Source organism: Arctopsyche grandis, chromosome 4 (assembly GCF_051622035.1).
Source record: "Arctopsyche grandis isolate Sample6627 chromosome 4, ASM5162203v2, whole genome shotgun sequence".
Classification (NCBI taxonomy): domain Eukaryota; kingdom Metazoa; phylum Arthropoda; class Insecta; order Trichoptera; family Hydropsychidae; genus Arctopsyche; species Arctopsyche grandis.
This window is the reverse complement of record NC_135358.1, coordinates 19,581,035-19,594,166: the sequence shown is the minus strand read 5'-3', so window position 1 is coordinate 19,594,166 and position 13,132 is coordinate 19,581,035. Positions and strand designations below refer to the sequence as shown.

The following is a 13,132-nucleotide window of genomic DNA, read 5'->3' as shown; positions in this document are numbered from 1 at the left end:
TTGTTTATTCCCATTTTTTTAAATTTTATTTATTTTTTACCCTTGATTTTTAGCGTGATGGAAAGAAGAAAATTTTGTTATATGAGGGGGGGGGACAAATTTTTTTAACCCTGGGTGGGCCCCCTCTGTCTCCTGGCATGCACTAATTTCAGTCCCAGTCCGCCACTGTGTGTATGTATATGTGGGGTCTACCCCACGGGATCGAATTAGAAATGCACGAAAAACCAAATATCGGAAGGCAAAGATCGAAAATCGAAAGATCTTAAGTCGAAAGATCAAAAAAAAGGTGCATGGTAAACGGTACATACTCACGTACATCCTCACTTAATTTGCGCGAGCAGGATACAACAGGAACAAGAGGAACAGGCTTTTCCTCCCGTATTCTGCGCGCGCACATTAATACGGGAGGAAAAGCCTAATCCTCTTGTTCCTGTTGTATCCTGCTCGCGCAAATTAAGTGAGTATGTACCGTTTACCATGCACCTTTTTTTTTTGATCTTTCGACTTAAGATCTTTCGATTTTCGATCTTTGCCTTCCGATATTTGGTTTTTCGTGCATTTCACATTCGATCCCGTGAGGTGCACCCGTATATGTGTATGTGTGTATGTATGTATGTATGTATGTGTATATATGTGTATTTATATATTTATGTATGTATGTGTGTGTATTTGTGTATGCGTGCAAGTATTTGTGTATATATGGATGGTGTACATATATGTTTATATAATTGTCTTTGACCAGGAAGGCGCATTGGGTTTACCTATTAGGCCTTCCTGGTATAAATAAAATAAAATAAATAAAAATTCGTCACAGACAACTTCTTTCAATTTTATGAACATATGTGCTTTCATAATATGTATAGGTATATGTAGTTGTAATATTATTATATTTAGTACTAGTGTTTTTACCCGGCTTCGCTCGGTATTTGTAATATAAACCCCTTAACAATAGTAAACATTTTATTAAATTTATTTGAATAGTTTTATTTTATTTATATTTATTTGAATATTCATTTTTTTTTCTACGAACCAGCAATAGTTACATACAAAGTTAGGCCAAGAGGGTTTTACTATTGATAACTTCGTAGAAATAATTTTTTTTGCTCTCTTTACTATAAACACTGTTGGAACGGTGTATTGTTATTTGCCATTGCCATAATGACCCATCCGATGTCTAATAATGAAATGTTGAACTTTATTCTTGTCTTTTTACAAGCTTTTTATTAATTTTACTAGATGTTAGTCCTTTTTAATTAATCAATATAAAAAACTACCGAAGCAACAAAAAAAAAATACCGAGGCGAAGACTAATCAATATTTACTAAATTGGACCCACTGAATTTGAACATGACATTGATTTTTGATGATTTCCTCTTGTTTATGCCAAAAATCTGTAGCAATTGCGAATTTTTTAAACGCTCATATCTCATATTCGAATTCGGTGGGTCAAACTTAGTAAAGATTGATTCGTCCCCGCTTCGGTAAGTAAAAAACGTGATTTTTTTGTTGCTCTGTGTTATCAATTAATATTTGTCATCTATTCGGTAATCTACTCATATTTAGATACATATGTAGTTCTAAAAAAAATAAACGATAAATGGTATTTTAAAAGTATAGTTTTGCATTCGAAATCTTCATATTTGGCTTCCTTTCTAGATTTTTATTTTTTTACTATACATCAAACTATTGATGTTCCTTTCAAATGAACGTTGATGTGAATTTCCATACATGGAGATTCCGCCTTTTCTATCTTATCAAATATCCGTACTCACACAAAAGAATTGATAAAATCAGATTAAATGAGCGAATCAACTACAATAAGTATATATGTATTAATTAAAAAAATCAATCTTCTGGTGCAAAAATATTATATCATGTGAATCCATTAGAGGTCCTTTCCAGTCGCATTTCAGAACGGGATTATATAAGGAAGTTATGCTGCACAATTTTTTATATCTCTGAAACTACCAAGCTTAATACTGCAATTAAAAATTATTTTAATAAATATACTATTATATTTTGTACTTAATAGATTCTTTCGCTTTAATCTTCTTTATTACAAAACTGATCAATTACACGCTCCACAGTCTTGGTTAGATACATACATAGAATGGTATCAGACTAAGATCTTGAGTGATTTTGTTTATTATTTTTCGATTTAATTCCTAGACCTCTTGCGAAAATTACGCAGCTATTACATACCATGAAATGTTTAATTCAGGGACACATTTTATTGGCCATCGCCACGCACGATGTGGTCTGGCCAGTGAAGCCAGAAAATTCTCATTGAAACGTGAATGAGATTCGATAACATTTATTTTTTTATTTTTGTTATATTATCGCTGTACCAGTTTCGATTTCTTCGTGACATTTATGCAATAAATATTTACGCGGTGTGTAAGTTTGAGAAACAGGCATTCGAGCTGGAAATTGTACGCAGATTAAACGACAACTAACACACCTACCTATTCGGTTAACTTTTCTCCGAGTGCTGAAGTTTACATAATTGACGATAATTTGTTATGAATTTCACAAATATGTATGTACATGCTTCGATAACATATTTTTTGACAGCGAAAGTTCTTCAATCACATGTCATACATATGTACATACATGTAGGTCTTTGTATACAAAAAAAAGGACTAAGTCCAATGTAACAGTTAAAGCTCAGTGTGCCTACATGATATTTTTACTGTCGACACCAAATGTTGAGAATTTCTAGATTTCCCTAAAAGTACTTGGTCCACTTTAACTCAGCACGTGTACTGTAATTTATTCATACACCTATGTATGTATGTATTTTTAAATACGGGTATAATAACAATGCAATTGTTATCTGGCGCCTTCACAATTTCACCAATACTCAAAACAAAAAGCGAAAAACTGGGTCTCTAAGTGAGTTATCCGTTGAAAGTTTTCTATAAATTTCGATAAGGATTGCTTGTGCATGTGTAGTTTCTCTGTTATCTGTAAATTTCATGTCCATTTAAATTGTCTGTTCGAGTTGCGAGACGTAGGCGCATTCCAAATGATGTACTTTTGTTATTTCTAGTCAGTGACATAGCTGCACAAAGCGGATAGCTCCTCATATTTCGCTAAGTGAATCAACAGGCAGTGCCTCGATTAACGCAAATTGGACAACCGACGTGGCATTTCTCCCATACGACAGTTGTTAACCTTTTCAGGTCAATTTTGACAGTGCCAATTTGAGAGAACACTAAAATTGTCCATATTAATTATTAAGTCCAATCCGACACCCAAATGTTGATTAATAATTTGATATTTTCCAATAAAAACTTTCTATGCATCGCATATCAAATCTACTAATTTTACTTACTTATCTTACTGTGTATGTATGTATGTGTGTATAAAATATTATAGCTCAGGTACAGGTTCGATCTGTATAAAATAGCTCTATTTCTAGATTTATTTTTATTTTTATTTTCGAAATTTACAAACGTACTCTTGTGTACTCGAAATTTACAAACGTACATTCATTTTTAGTGTGTAATTCAATATCTCCGTTAGTTAAAATCAATTTAATTTAATTAATTTATTCCATAACAAATTCTTCCTGTTTTTGTTGTATTTCTTTATTGACTCTTTTTGTTTGAAAATGATAAATAATATACATACGTACATAATATAATTTTAAGTAGCAAAAATAGTTATATAAATAGAGCTATTGAGTAGTTCAATAACCTTAGTTACTTTAATAGTTGTTTCTATTGAGTGATGACATTAGTGTTCTAATATAAAATTTTAATTAATTAATTTTATATCAGAAAATATTCTATATATGACATCGTATAAGTTATTGATGATTTAAATTTTAAATATTAAAAATATTGTTTTGTGTATAATTTTAAATAATTTTATTAGAAAAAAATCAAAAGTATGATAAAAAACGAAACTATAACATACATTCATTCACGCATGGTTATAATAGCATAATAATAATATAATACATTTTGCGTATCATATTATTGTGGCATAATAATATAATATATACATACATAAATACATATTGTATTGTGTAAGTATGCATGATATTATATCTAAAAAATCTATAAAGATACATCTCTTTTGGTCTGTGATTTTTCCTTATTACTAGTTAAAATAAATGACAATACTTATCACTATAGCAATATTATGTTTAATAGTCAGAATTTAAATTATACAAAATTCTCAACATTTACACTCACTCTACATACTACTCAAACTTAAATTTATAAATGGATTTTCTGTTCATATATATGTACACCATTTAAAAAGACTGCATTATAAAACTATTTTTGCACTGTAATTTATAATACATCTTGTACATTTATAAGTGATCATTGATGCTTTCTGTCATGGCGACTTAACTGTTTTTTTTAAATCTTACCCAAATGTATAAAAAGATTTTAACTGCTCAAAAAAAATAATTCATTTAATAAACGAATTATATCTTAGAATTAATTGTTTAAATACTATAAATTTATGATTTACGCATTGTCTCTATAGTAATCTACGACTGCCAAAACTGTATCTACAAAGTAAACAAGTCCATTGACAATGCAGAGCGATCCCAAAGCCAAACCGACCTGAAATTTAAACAATGATTATAAATGACGATTTAATTTCATATTTTGAATTAAATATTGCAATGGGAACTGCATATTGCAATTACCTTTCGTTCTGCATAATTTTGCCAGTGCAAATCTTCGGTTCCATACCCACTCCAGTAGTGAATTGCAGCTCCACCCACAGCAAACCACATAAATATTCCAACAAAACTCATCAATACATCCGTCAGCTGCCTGCAAACCAACTTGAAACGTTCAATAACGACACATCAATCAAAAATTTATAGAACTTTCAAGAAATAGATCGCCATAATATCCGATTGGATAGTATGTACTTGTGTATTGCCATTAAGTTAAGATACCTGTCTAAGTGTCTTGACTTGATGACAATTAATCTTTCATTTTATGTATTAAGAAAGGTAATCATTTTTATAAAATTCCATCACAATCAAAACATACCTTTTGGAATCTTCCGGTCTGAAGCAATCCGAAATAATTTGAATTGTAGTGTATATGAAGTATCCTACGAAAACTCCCGAAGCTACGATTTCAGCATCAGCACTTTTATCATCGTTCAAATTCCACGTACCCCCAATCCCCAGAAGATTTCCTTTAAAACCTACCCTATACAGGATCAAGGTGATTAGGTTGAGAACCTGAAAAATCATAGTAATCGAATAAATACAAGCTAGACTGCATAATAGTACCTAATCAGCCCTAAGTACATGTCATATATGTATTTCAATATGTCGATAAAGTTATATCGGAAGTTTTTTTACTACTTGCAAGCTTTGGAATACTATCATCAAATGATATTTGAAATACTATTTTATTTGCTATATATAAAACTTTAGCAGCAATTAAAATGCACTATTTTCGATTAATAGGCAATTTAGGGGAGTCTGTGACTTAATAAAAATAATTAAATATACATATATGTATATAATTACAAGATATATAATTACAAGATATATATATATATATATATATATATATATATATATATATATATATATGTGTATAATATATTCATCAACTATAGGTTTATTTAAATTCTAGTTGACGTTATTATTTCCTATATTATATATTTTCTACGTCTCAAAAATTCAGCAGCTGAAGACTTCAGAAAATAATCAAGTTAAATGAAGCAAATATATATAAGTTATATAAAATAATATTTTAAAATTCACCCAGTCACCTAAAAAATTGCCGACTACAGATCTAGCATTAATTTTGGTATGTACCATGTTTTAGTTTTGATGATATTTAGATGAAATGTTTCATTCAAATCATGAGTAGAATTATCGATTGTATTTTACTTAAATATGCAGTAACTCCAAAGAGGGCCAAAATCAACGCTTATCGTAATAAAAATATAAAATGGCGCTCACTCACCAGTTTACATATCTTGAGGATGATGGACCTCACTGACTTCACCGACGACGACATGATGACACTCGTGAATTGTCCAAAAACACTACACAATACAGATTTATTCCGTTCTGTTAATCCAGACCGACTGTGCCCTACACTGTGTAGCTGTAATTATCGAGAATGATGACTCTTTTGTCCCTTCTAACTAAATGACTTTATCACGGCAGCAAAAGCAGATAACGATTAGATTGGCATTCGTTTCATCATCGAGAAATGAGTAAGGCAGGTGCTTGGAACGAAACGTCGTAAGTCGAGCTGTCCCTCGTGTGACTTGCTGCCTTTCCTTCTCGATCTGTGTTTGTTTTTAGCGTGTTTTTTATCTATGGGCTCAGGCCAGCTCACAGATAGTGTAGCTAAACGATAACAAGTGACTACGCCCTGTAACGATGTATCACGCTATTTTTTTCTGTAATCAATTTTCGTTTTTTTTTCTTTATAGGAAATAGTCTTATTTATGTATGTGACCAATTTAAAATTCAATTCCGCTATTTCACATTAGACTAATCTGTATTTCCACCCCCCACCCAGTCAATGGTTATTGATTCTCATTGAATATTTGTATCAAAATTTTGTTCTTGTCACCTGCATATTTGAAATTTAATTAGAGCTTTTTTAAATTCAGTAACGAAATATATGTTAAAGTTCGACTAATCTTTACAAATTGACTCTGATATGAATGAACATGCTCGTCGGATCATGTTCAATATATTTTCTACACAAAACGTCATCGGATCATGTTCAATTTCTACAAAATTTAATATGTAGTACCACAGCCAATGGAATTCTATATAATTAATATACTAAAAATCAAAGCTAAATAAGATTCTCGTAGAATTATTCAGATTTAGTCTTTTTTTTTTTGGTAATAAGTAGTACTTACATATTGAATATACGTATGTATGTGCATATATGAATATACATATGTATGTATGTATGAATTGTAAACTAATTTACTCAAATTTCAAATGGTTATTGTAAAATAAAACCTCTAAAATCGACCTAGTACCAATAAATTTGGTATGAACTTCATTTTCATTTATGTATATGCATACATAGAAACAATTTTGTAGTCTCCGTTTATAAATATGTACGATTGTACAAAATGATCAATATGTATGAGTACATATAAATTTAAGCTCTCGTTATCAAATCGTCCATGTCAAATTTTTAACTTTGCATACCGTATAATGCATTATTAAATTCAGCATACATATGTGGTACGTACACATCTTTATTGTAATATAAAAATACTCTTGTGAATCAAACATGTACTTTGTTATTATTGATTTAGAAGCATTGTTTTTTTAATATTTTGATGTGAATATGGAAAGGATGTTTGTATGTTAAATTAGTAAATAAACCACACATATTAACAAAACATATAAATTCAATTTATTAGTAATATTTTGTACGAATTTCAAATATAAAATTACATTTTTCACATTGGCTATACTTTATATTTTTTCTTAATCCTATCGTACTTAATGTTTAAATATTATATTATAATCACTTTTATTGTGAAAAGTGAGCTAAAGCCAATACTGTATCCAATAGATGAGCTGCACCGTTCAACACACACAATGAACCGAGAGCTAAACCAACCTGAAATTTAATTAATTAGCATTTTAGTATATGTGACATCAAATTGAAAATATAATCGTAAGAATTATGTTTTAATAATCGATTACCTGACGTTCAGAATAAATATGTTTGTAGTGTTGTTCACCCATGTAACCGTGCCAGTAGTGAAGTGCCATGCCGCCTACTGCTATCCACAAGAAAATACCAACGAAATTCATCATGGTATCTGTCAATTGTCTGAAAGATTTTTTGAAAGCATAATTATAGTACAGTACGTCCATTTGTGCTTTTGCATTTAATTCGAATAAGCTTACTTTTGATGATCTTTGGCGCCGAAACAGTATGATACAAGTTGCACCGATGTATATATGAAGTATCCAACGAACACACCCGATGCAAATATTTCAGCATCAGGTATCTTCACTTCGTTGAAGTTCCACTGTCCACTCACCCCTAAAAACTGACCTGCATACCCAGTTCTATATAGGATCAGAACCAATAAATTCAATACCTGTAAACAAAAAACATACTCATCGTTAATTCAATACGATTTCGGTGAATTTGCTTTATCTTATCGATCAATTTGAATCCTATTGTATTCCAGCGAAAATTTAAATATATTAAAACAACTTTTGGGTGTGTTCGACGTCTTTTATGTTAATGAAGGATGTAAACAATTATATAGACAATTCCTTAATTATTTGCAACCCACACTGAATATTATGTACGTATGTACATTAGATTGTTACATTCATATGCAACTGATGCATCAATACAAATACTGATCTGATGAATCATAAATCATACTCTCAATAAATTAATTTAACGCCCCTATGGTTTTATCAGTCTCTAACTTAAGCGTTTTAACATTCGATTTATTATAACCCTATTTCGATTCACCCTCTTGTGTGTTTGTAGTCTACTGAAAGAGAATATTTTCAACATCTCTTTCGTCTGTAAATAACTATGTTCAATTGATAAGACCCGCTAATTGACCCGTGATGACCCACCAGCACTAGTACACTTGGTGCCATTCCCTCCTTGTTTTAATTTAATTTGTCCAATTAAAGCGGTTCGTTCCAAACATTGCATGGCGAATTTGTATCGTGCTAAATATTCTAATTGAAATCTTTATTCATAAATTATATGATTTGAAATAAATTATTAATTATGGCGTTGAATTGTTCGTTCAAAATAGAATAATCAAACGCCAGTTTTCATTGTAGTTTTAGATGAAATTACTTAATCAAATAATGGCTCGCTTAATTCAATAATTGCACCACGTTCATTTTGCCTAATAACCCTATAAATTTACAATTTTCTCTTAAATACCAGAATGTCCTTTTATAAAATAGGATGATTGTTAATTTTTATATTGAACAATGAATGATAATATTTATCACTAAATAAATTAATGCAAAAAAATTATTTTTTCAGTGTATATCATATTTCATGTTATTTTAAAGTAAGTTTTTTAAAACAAATAACTCAAATACAAGATTTTACTGCCGCATGTTTAAATGCAGATAGTATCGGGTTCAAAGTATGTAAATACTTTGAATATGTAAATACGATGAGTGTTGAATACAATAATTTGAATGTGTAAAAATATTTGAAAGTATGTAAATACTTTGAATAGAGTTTATATTTATTACCCACCGTTTTCATAAAATATTTGGTACAACTGATATCAGATACTTTTTTGTGAATTGAAAGTTTCATTGTTTATCAAAACTTCTTATCAATCCAAAAGCTTACACTACGTTAATTTAATTATCAACTTTTAATTATTTTGATGACGTAATCTTCATTCACTTGAAATTTACTACAATGAATCATAGCTACTTTACATACTACACACTTTTTTTATTTTGTGAATCATTTCCACGATATCTAATTATCATTCCAATTTCATTGTGTAAAAAATAAGGTAACTTCACTAATACATTTATACTTTGTAATGTATTTCATACATACGACGCATCCATTTCAATGTCTAATTATTTCAGCCATGTTGTTTTAATTGATTTTACTATTATAAAATACTTTTTAATTCAAATTATCTATACAATTAGAATGTACTAATTTAAAAAAAAAGTACATACGTTTATGTATGTATCTATTGAAGAATGTGAGTTGAATTTCAGTATAGTTGAAAACAAATTTTAATTCACTTACCAACTTCAACAGCTTGATCATCACAGATCCTATAGTTTGTATTGACACCATTTTGAACTATTTAATATATTTCCCTTTACTACTGGAATATCTCCTCAAGTGGACAATTTTATTCAATGCTGTTTGAAACCCTTTTCACATCCCCCGATTTAATGGTACGATCCACAACAGTGTACTGGACTATCGTTACTCTCTGCTATGTGTTATCTATATTTCGATATAGATGATTCAACCATAATATTTCTCAAATATAAAAAAGCTTAAGCGACATAAACTCATGCTGTCACTTACATCATTGTGTATTAGGACGATATGTAGAAAGATAAGAACAATGATTACCCAGCCCAATGATAAAAACTAAAAGATAACATAACTTTACCTGCTTCGTTTTCATTATACTTTTAATCTATCCGAATTTTGTGATAAAACCATTCAATAGAGGTCTCTTTTTACAAGACTCTTTTATTATCACGCATATGATTTCAATTTAAAAATATCTATCATAGAAAAATAATATTTAATTTAAATTTATTTTAAAATATACTTACATTACTGTTGTCACTTAATTTTTCATTAATTTAGTCAATTTTATTTCTTTCAGGAGTTAGGCTTAGATATAAGCGATGAACAACTTGCTGAATTGGAAACTAATATACACGACATTGACTTTGTTGCTGCTGCTGCTGAAGAACAGTTGACTAGGCACGATGTGATGGCCCATGTGCATGTACTAGCAGCTCGGTGCCCTATGGCTGCTGGAATTATCCATCTCGGAGCCACATCTTGTTACGTCACTGACAACACAGAACTCATTCTAATGAAAGATGGCTTTAACATACTCTTGCCAAAACTTGCCTCGGTGATCCACCATCTTTCCTTATTTGCAGACAAATACAAGTAACCTTATATAATTTTTATTATATTTTATTTAATTATTTAAAAGTTTTTTACTAACTTAAAATTCTTTTAGGGATTTGCCAACTTTGGGCTTTACACATCTACAACCAGCCCAATTGACGACAGTTGGCAAAAGAGCCACACTTTGGCTTCAGGATCTCATTATGGACGAACGTGCAATACGTCGTGCCAGCTCTGAACTATGCTTTAGAGGTCTGAAAGGCACTACCGGTACTCAAGCATCTTTTCTTCAACTTTTTGCTGGAGATTCTGAAAAGGTCAAAAAATTGGACCGTAGAGTTGCTGAGTTAGCTGGATTCGAAAAGTCTTATCCAGTTACTGGACAGACTTACTCTAGGAAGGTAGATGTTGAATGTGTAGCCACACTATCTAGTTTTGGCTCAACAGTGCATAAGATGTGCACAGATATTCGCTTGCTAGCTTCTCGAAAAGAATTGGAAGAACCGTTCGAGGTTTCCCAAATAGGATCCAGTGCGATGCCTTATAAGAGGAATCCAATGCGTTCGGAGAGATGCTGTGCATTGGCTAGACATCTTATCACACTATTTTCTAGTGCAGCTAATACACACGCAACTCAATGGCTCGAAAGGACCCTGGATGACTCGGCTAATAAACGCTTAACAGTAGCAGAATCATTCCTCACTGCCGACGCTGTATTACTCACACTTTTAAACATAACGAAAGGACTCATTGTCTATCCAAAGGTAATCGAGCGTCATATATTACAAGAACTGCCATTCATGTGCACAGAGAACATCATCATGGCCATGGTGAAGGCTGGAGGCGACCGGCAAGTGTGCCATGAAAAGATCAGGGTTCTGTCTCAACAAGCGTCCAATCAAGTTAAACAGTTAGGCCAGGATAATGATTTAATAGCGCGTGTCAAAGATGATCCGTACTTTGAACCAATCATTGACCAACTCGATGATATATTGGATGCATCAACTTTCATTGGCAGAGCCCCAGAACAAGTGGTTGAGTTTTTGGACGATGAAGTCAAACCTATTCTAGCATTATACAAGAATAGTCTCGCCACGAAGAAGTTCGCTGATTTGGCCATATGAATTACCACATATATCAGTCAATTAAAATCTTCCAAAATCTATCGTTTTTATTATATTGTTTTGATTACATTATTATACTATAGCGGGTGACCAGTTTAAACGGAAACTCTGATTTATTTTACATACATATATGTATACTTATGGATTGTAGAAATACTCTTATTAAATAATAGCTGTTGGAAATCATTTATATATGTCATATAATGTTGCAGTATTCCCATTTTGTGAATTATATACATAACTGTATCAACCTTTCAATATTCGAGATTTCCCTTAGGACTGATTGTCCCATTTATGATAAGATATTAGACCACTGTGATGATGGTGTAAAAATAATAGCACTAATCGTTAAATGAAAATAGAGTTTATTTTTGACAATCACACAATACAAAATTGTATCCAATTAAAATTTTTGATACATGTACACACATAAACTTACACACTATGCATAAATATCAGTAGTTGTCACATTCTCTTATGTCTAGATATGTGTATCCAATATAATTTTCACTGTTTAAAATACCCTGATATTAGGATGTTACAAAAATATAAAATGATTTTTTTATATAAAGAAAAAAAAATGATATAAAATGTATTATACATTTAAAAGTATATTTATATTATAGATACATTAACATCCATCCCATAGCACACTATATAAAACAAATGGCACTCTCACCAAACAATGACAATATGTATTTATGTCGAAAATTAAATAATACAATAAGAAATAATATAATTTAATAATAACCGTGTTTACATTCACACTTGTTTGCCATATGAAAATGATTATGATTATTGTTTGCTTACAATATTATATAAATAATTTTAATGAATGAATATGAATATAATTTAATATGGCAGTATAATAGTCGAATTGTCATGGTAACATTTATCAAATTTAATATAAAATATTTACATATATAAAGCGATTGAAATTTTTCATGAAGGCTGTTTCGTTCTTATACTTAAAATCACTCAAATAATTTAATAACCTGATGGCAACAATGTATCACCTTGACATGCTGGTCCTTGACTTGGCCAGTTACAAGCTCCCATTGTCGGATCGAAGCTCAACTGTACGGGACAATTGAACACGTGCAGCGTGAACCTCTTCTTGGTGCAGTCCCATCGGCAAGAATAGAACTTATTACAATGCTTGGGATGTCTGAAGAGACCCACTCTCTTACAATCAACAGTGCCTTGAAGAGTCTCGTCGCGACCTCTCCATCCGCCTGGTCCGTAACGGTCGAATGCCCTAGCTGAGTCTACATCAACTAAAGACTGCGATTCTGGAATCAAGACTGTTGCAAGAGTCGGAGCTGCGGTCACAGCATTAACTCTAGTTTTAACTCTGTATGGACGAACGTTTTGTGTCTTTACTATTGG

General features: G+C 31.1%; 3 protein-coding genes across 3 annotated transcripts in view; 1 reads left to right on the top strand and 2 right to left on the bottom strand.

Annotated features, from left to right (window-relative positions):
* Adsl (adenylosuccinate lyase) overlaps positions 1-12,491 on the top strand; it is a 38,007-nt gene extending 25,516 nt beyond the window's left edge. The window contains exons 3-4 of the mRNA XM_077430115.1: positions 10,363-10,658; positions 10,732-12,491. Of these exons, the coding sequence (XP_077286241.1) occupies positions 10,363-10,658; positions 10,732-11,743 (1,308 nt within the window). The 3' untranslated portion in view covers positions 11,744-12,491. The remainder of the gene's footprint in view (positions 1-10,362; positions 10,659-10,731) is intronic.
* LOC143911283 (protein snakeskin-like) lies at positions 3,446-6,651 on the bottom strand. Its single transcript, XM_077430120.1, has 4 exons — positions 5,964-6,651; positions 5,028-5,224; positions 4,673-4,802; positions 3,446-4,586 (listed from the first exon to the last, which is right to left on the bottom strand). Exons 1-4 carry the CDS (start codon positions 6,015-6,017, stop codon positions 4,488-4,490), a joined length of 480 nt encoding a protein of 159 aa, XP_077286246.1. The 5' UTR covers positions 6,018-6,651; the 3' UTR covers positions 3,446-4,487.
* On the bottom strand, positions 7,373-10,073 carry Ssk (smooth septate junction protein snakeskin). The gene is made up of 4 exons (XM_077430122.1): positions 9,762-10,073; positions 7,898-8,094; positions 7,691-7,820; positions 7,373-7,604 (listed from the first exon to the last, which is right to left on the bottom strand). Exons 1-4 carry the CDS (start codon positions 9,810-9,812, stop codon positions 7,515-7,517), a joined length of 468 nt encoding a protein of 155 aa, XP_077286248.1. The 5' UTR covers positions 9,813-10,073; the 3' UTR covers positions 7,373-7,514.
* Positions 12,492-13,132: the final 641 nt, after the last annotated feature.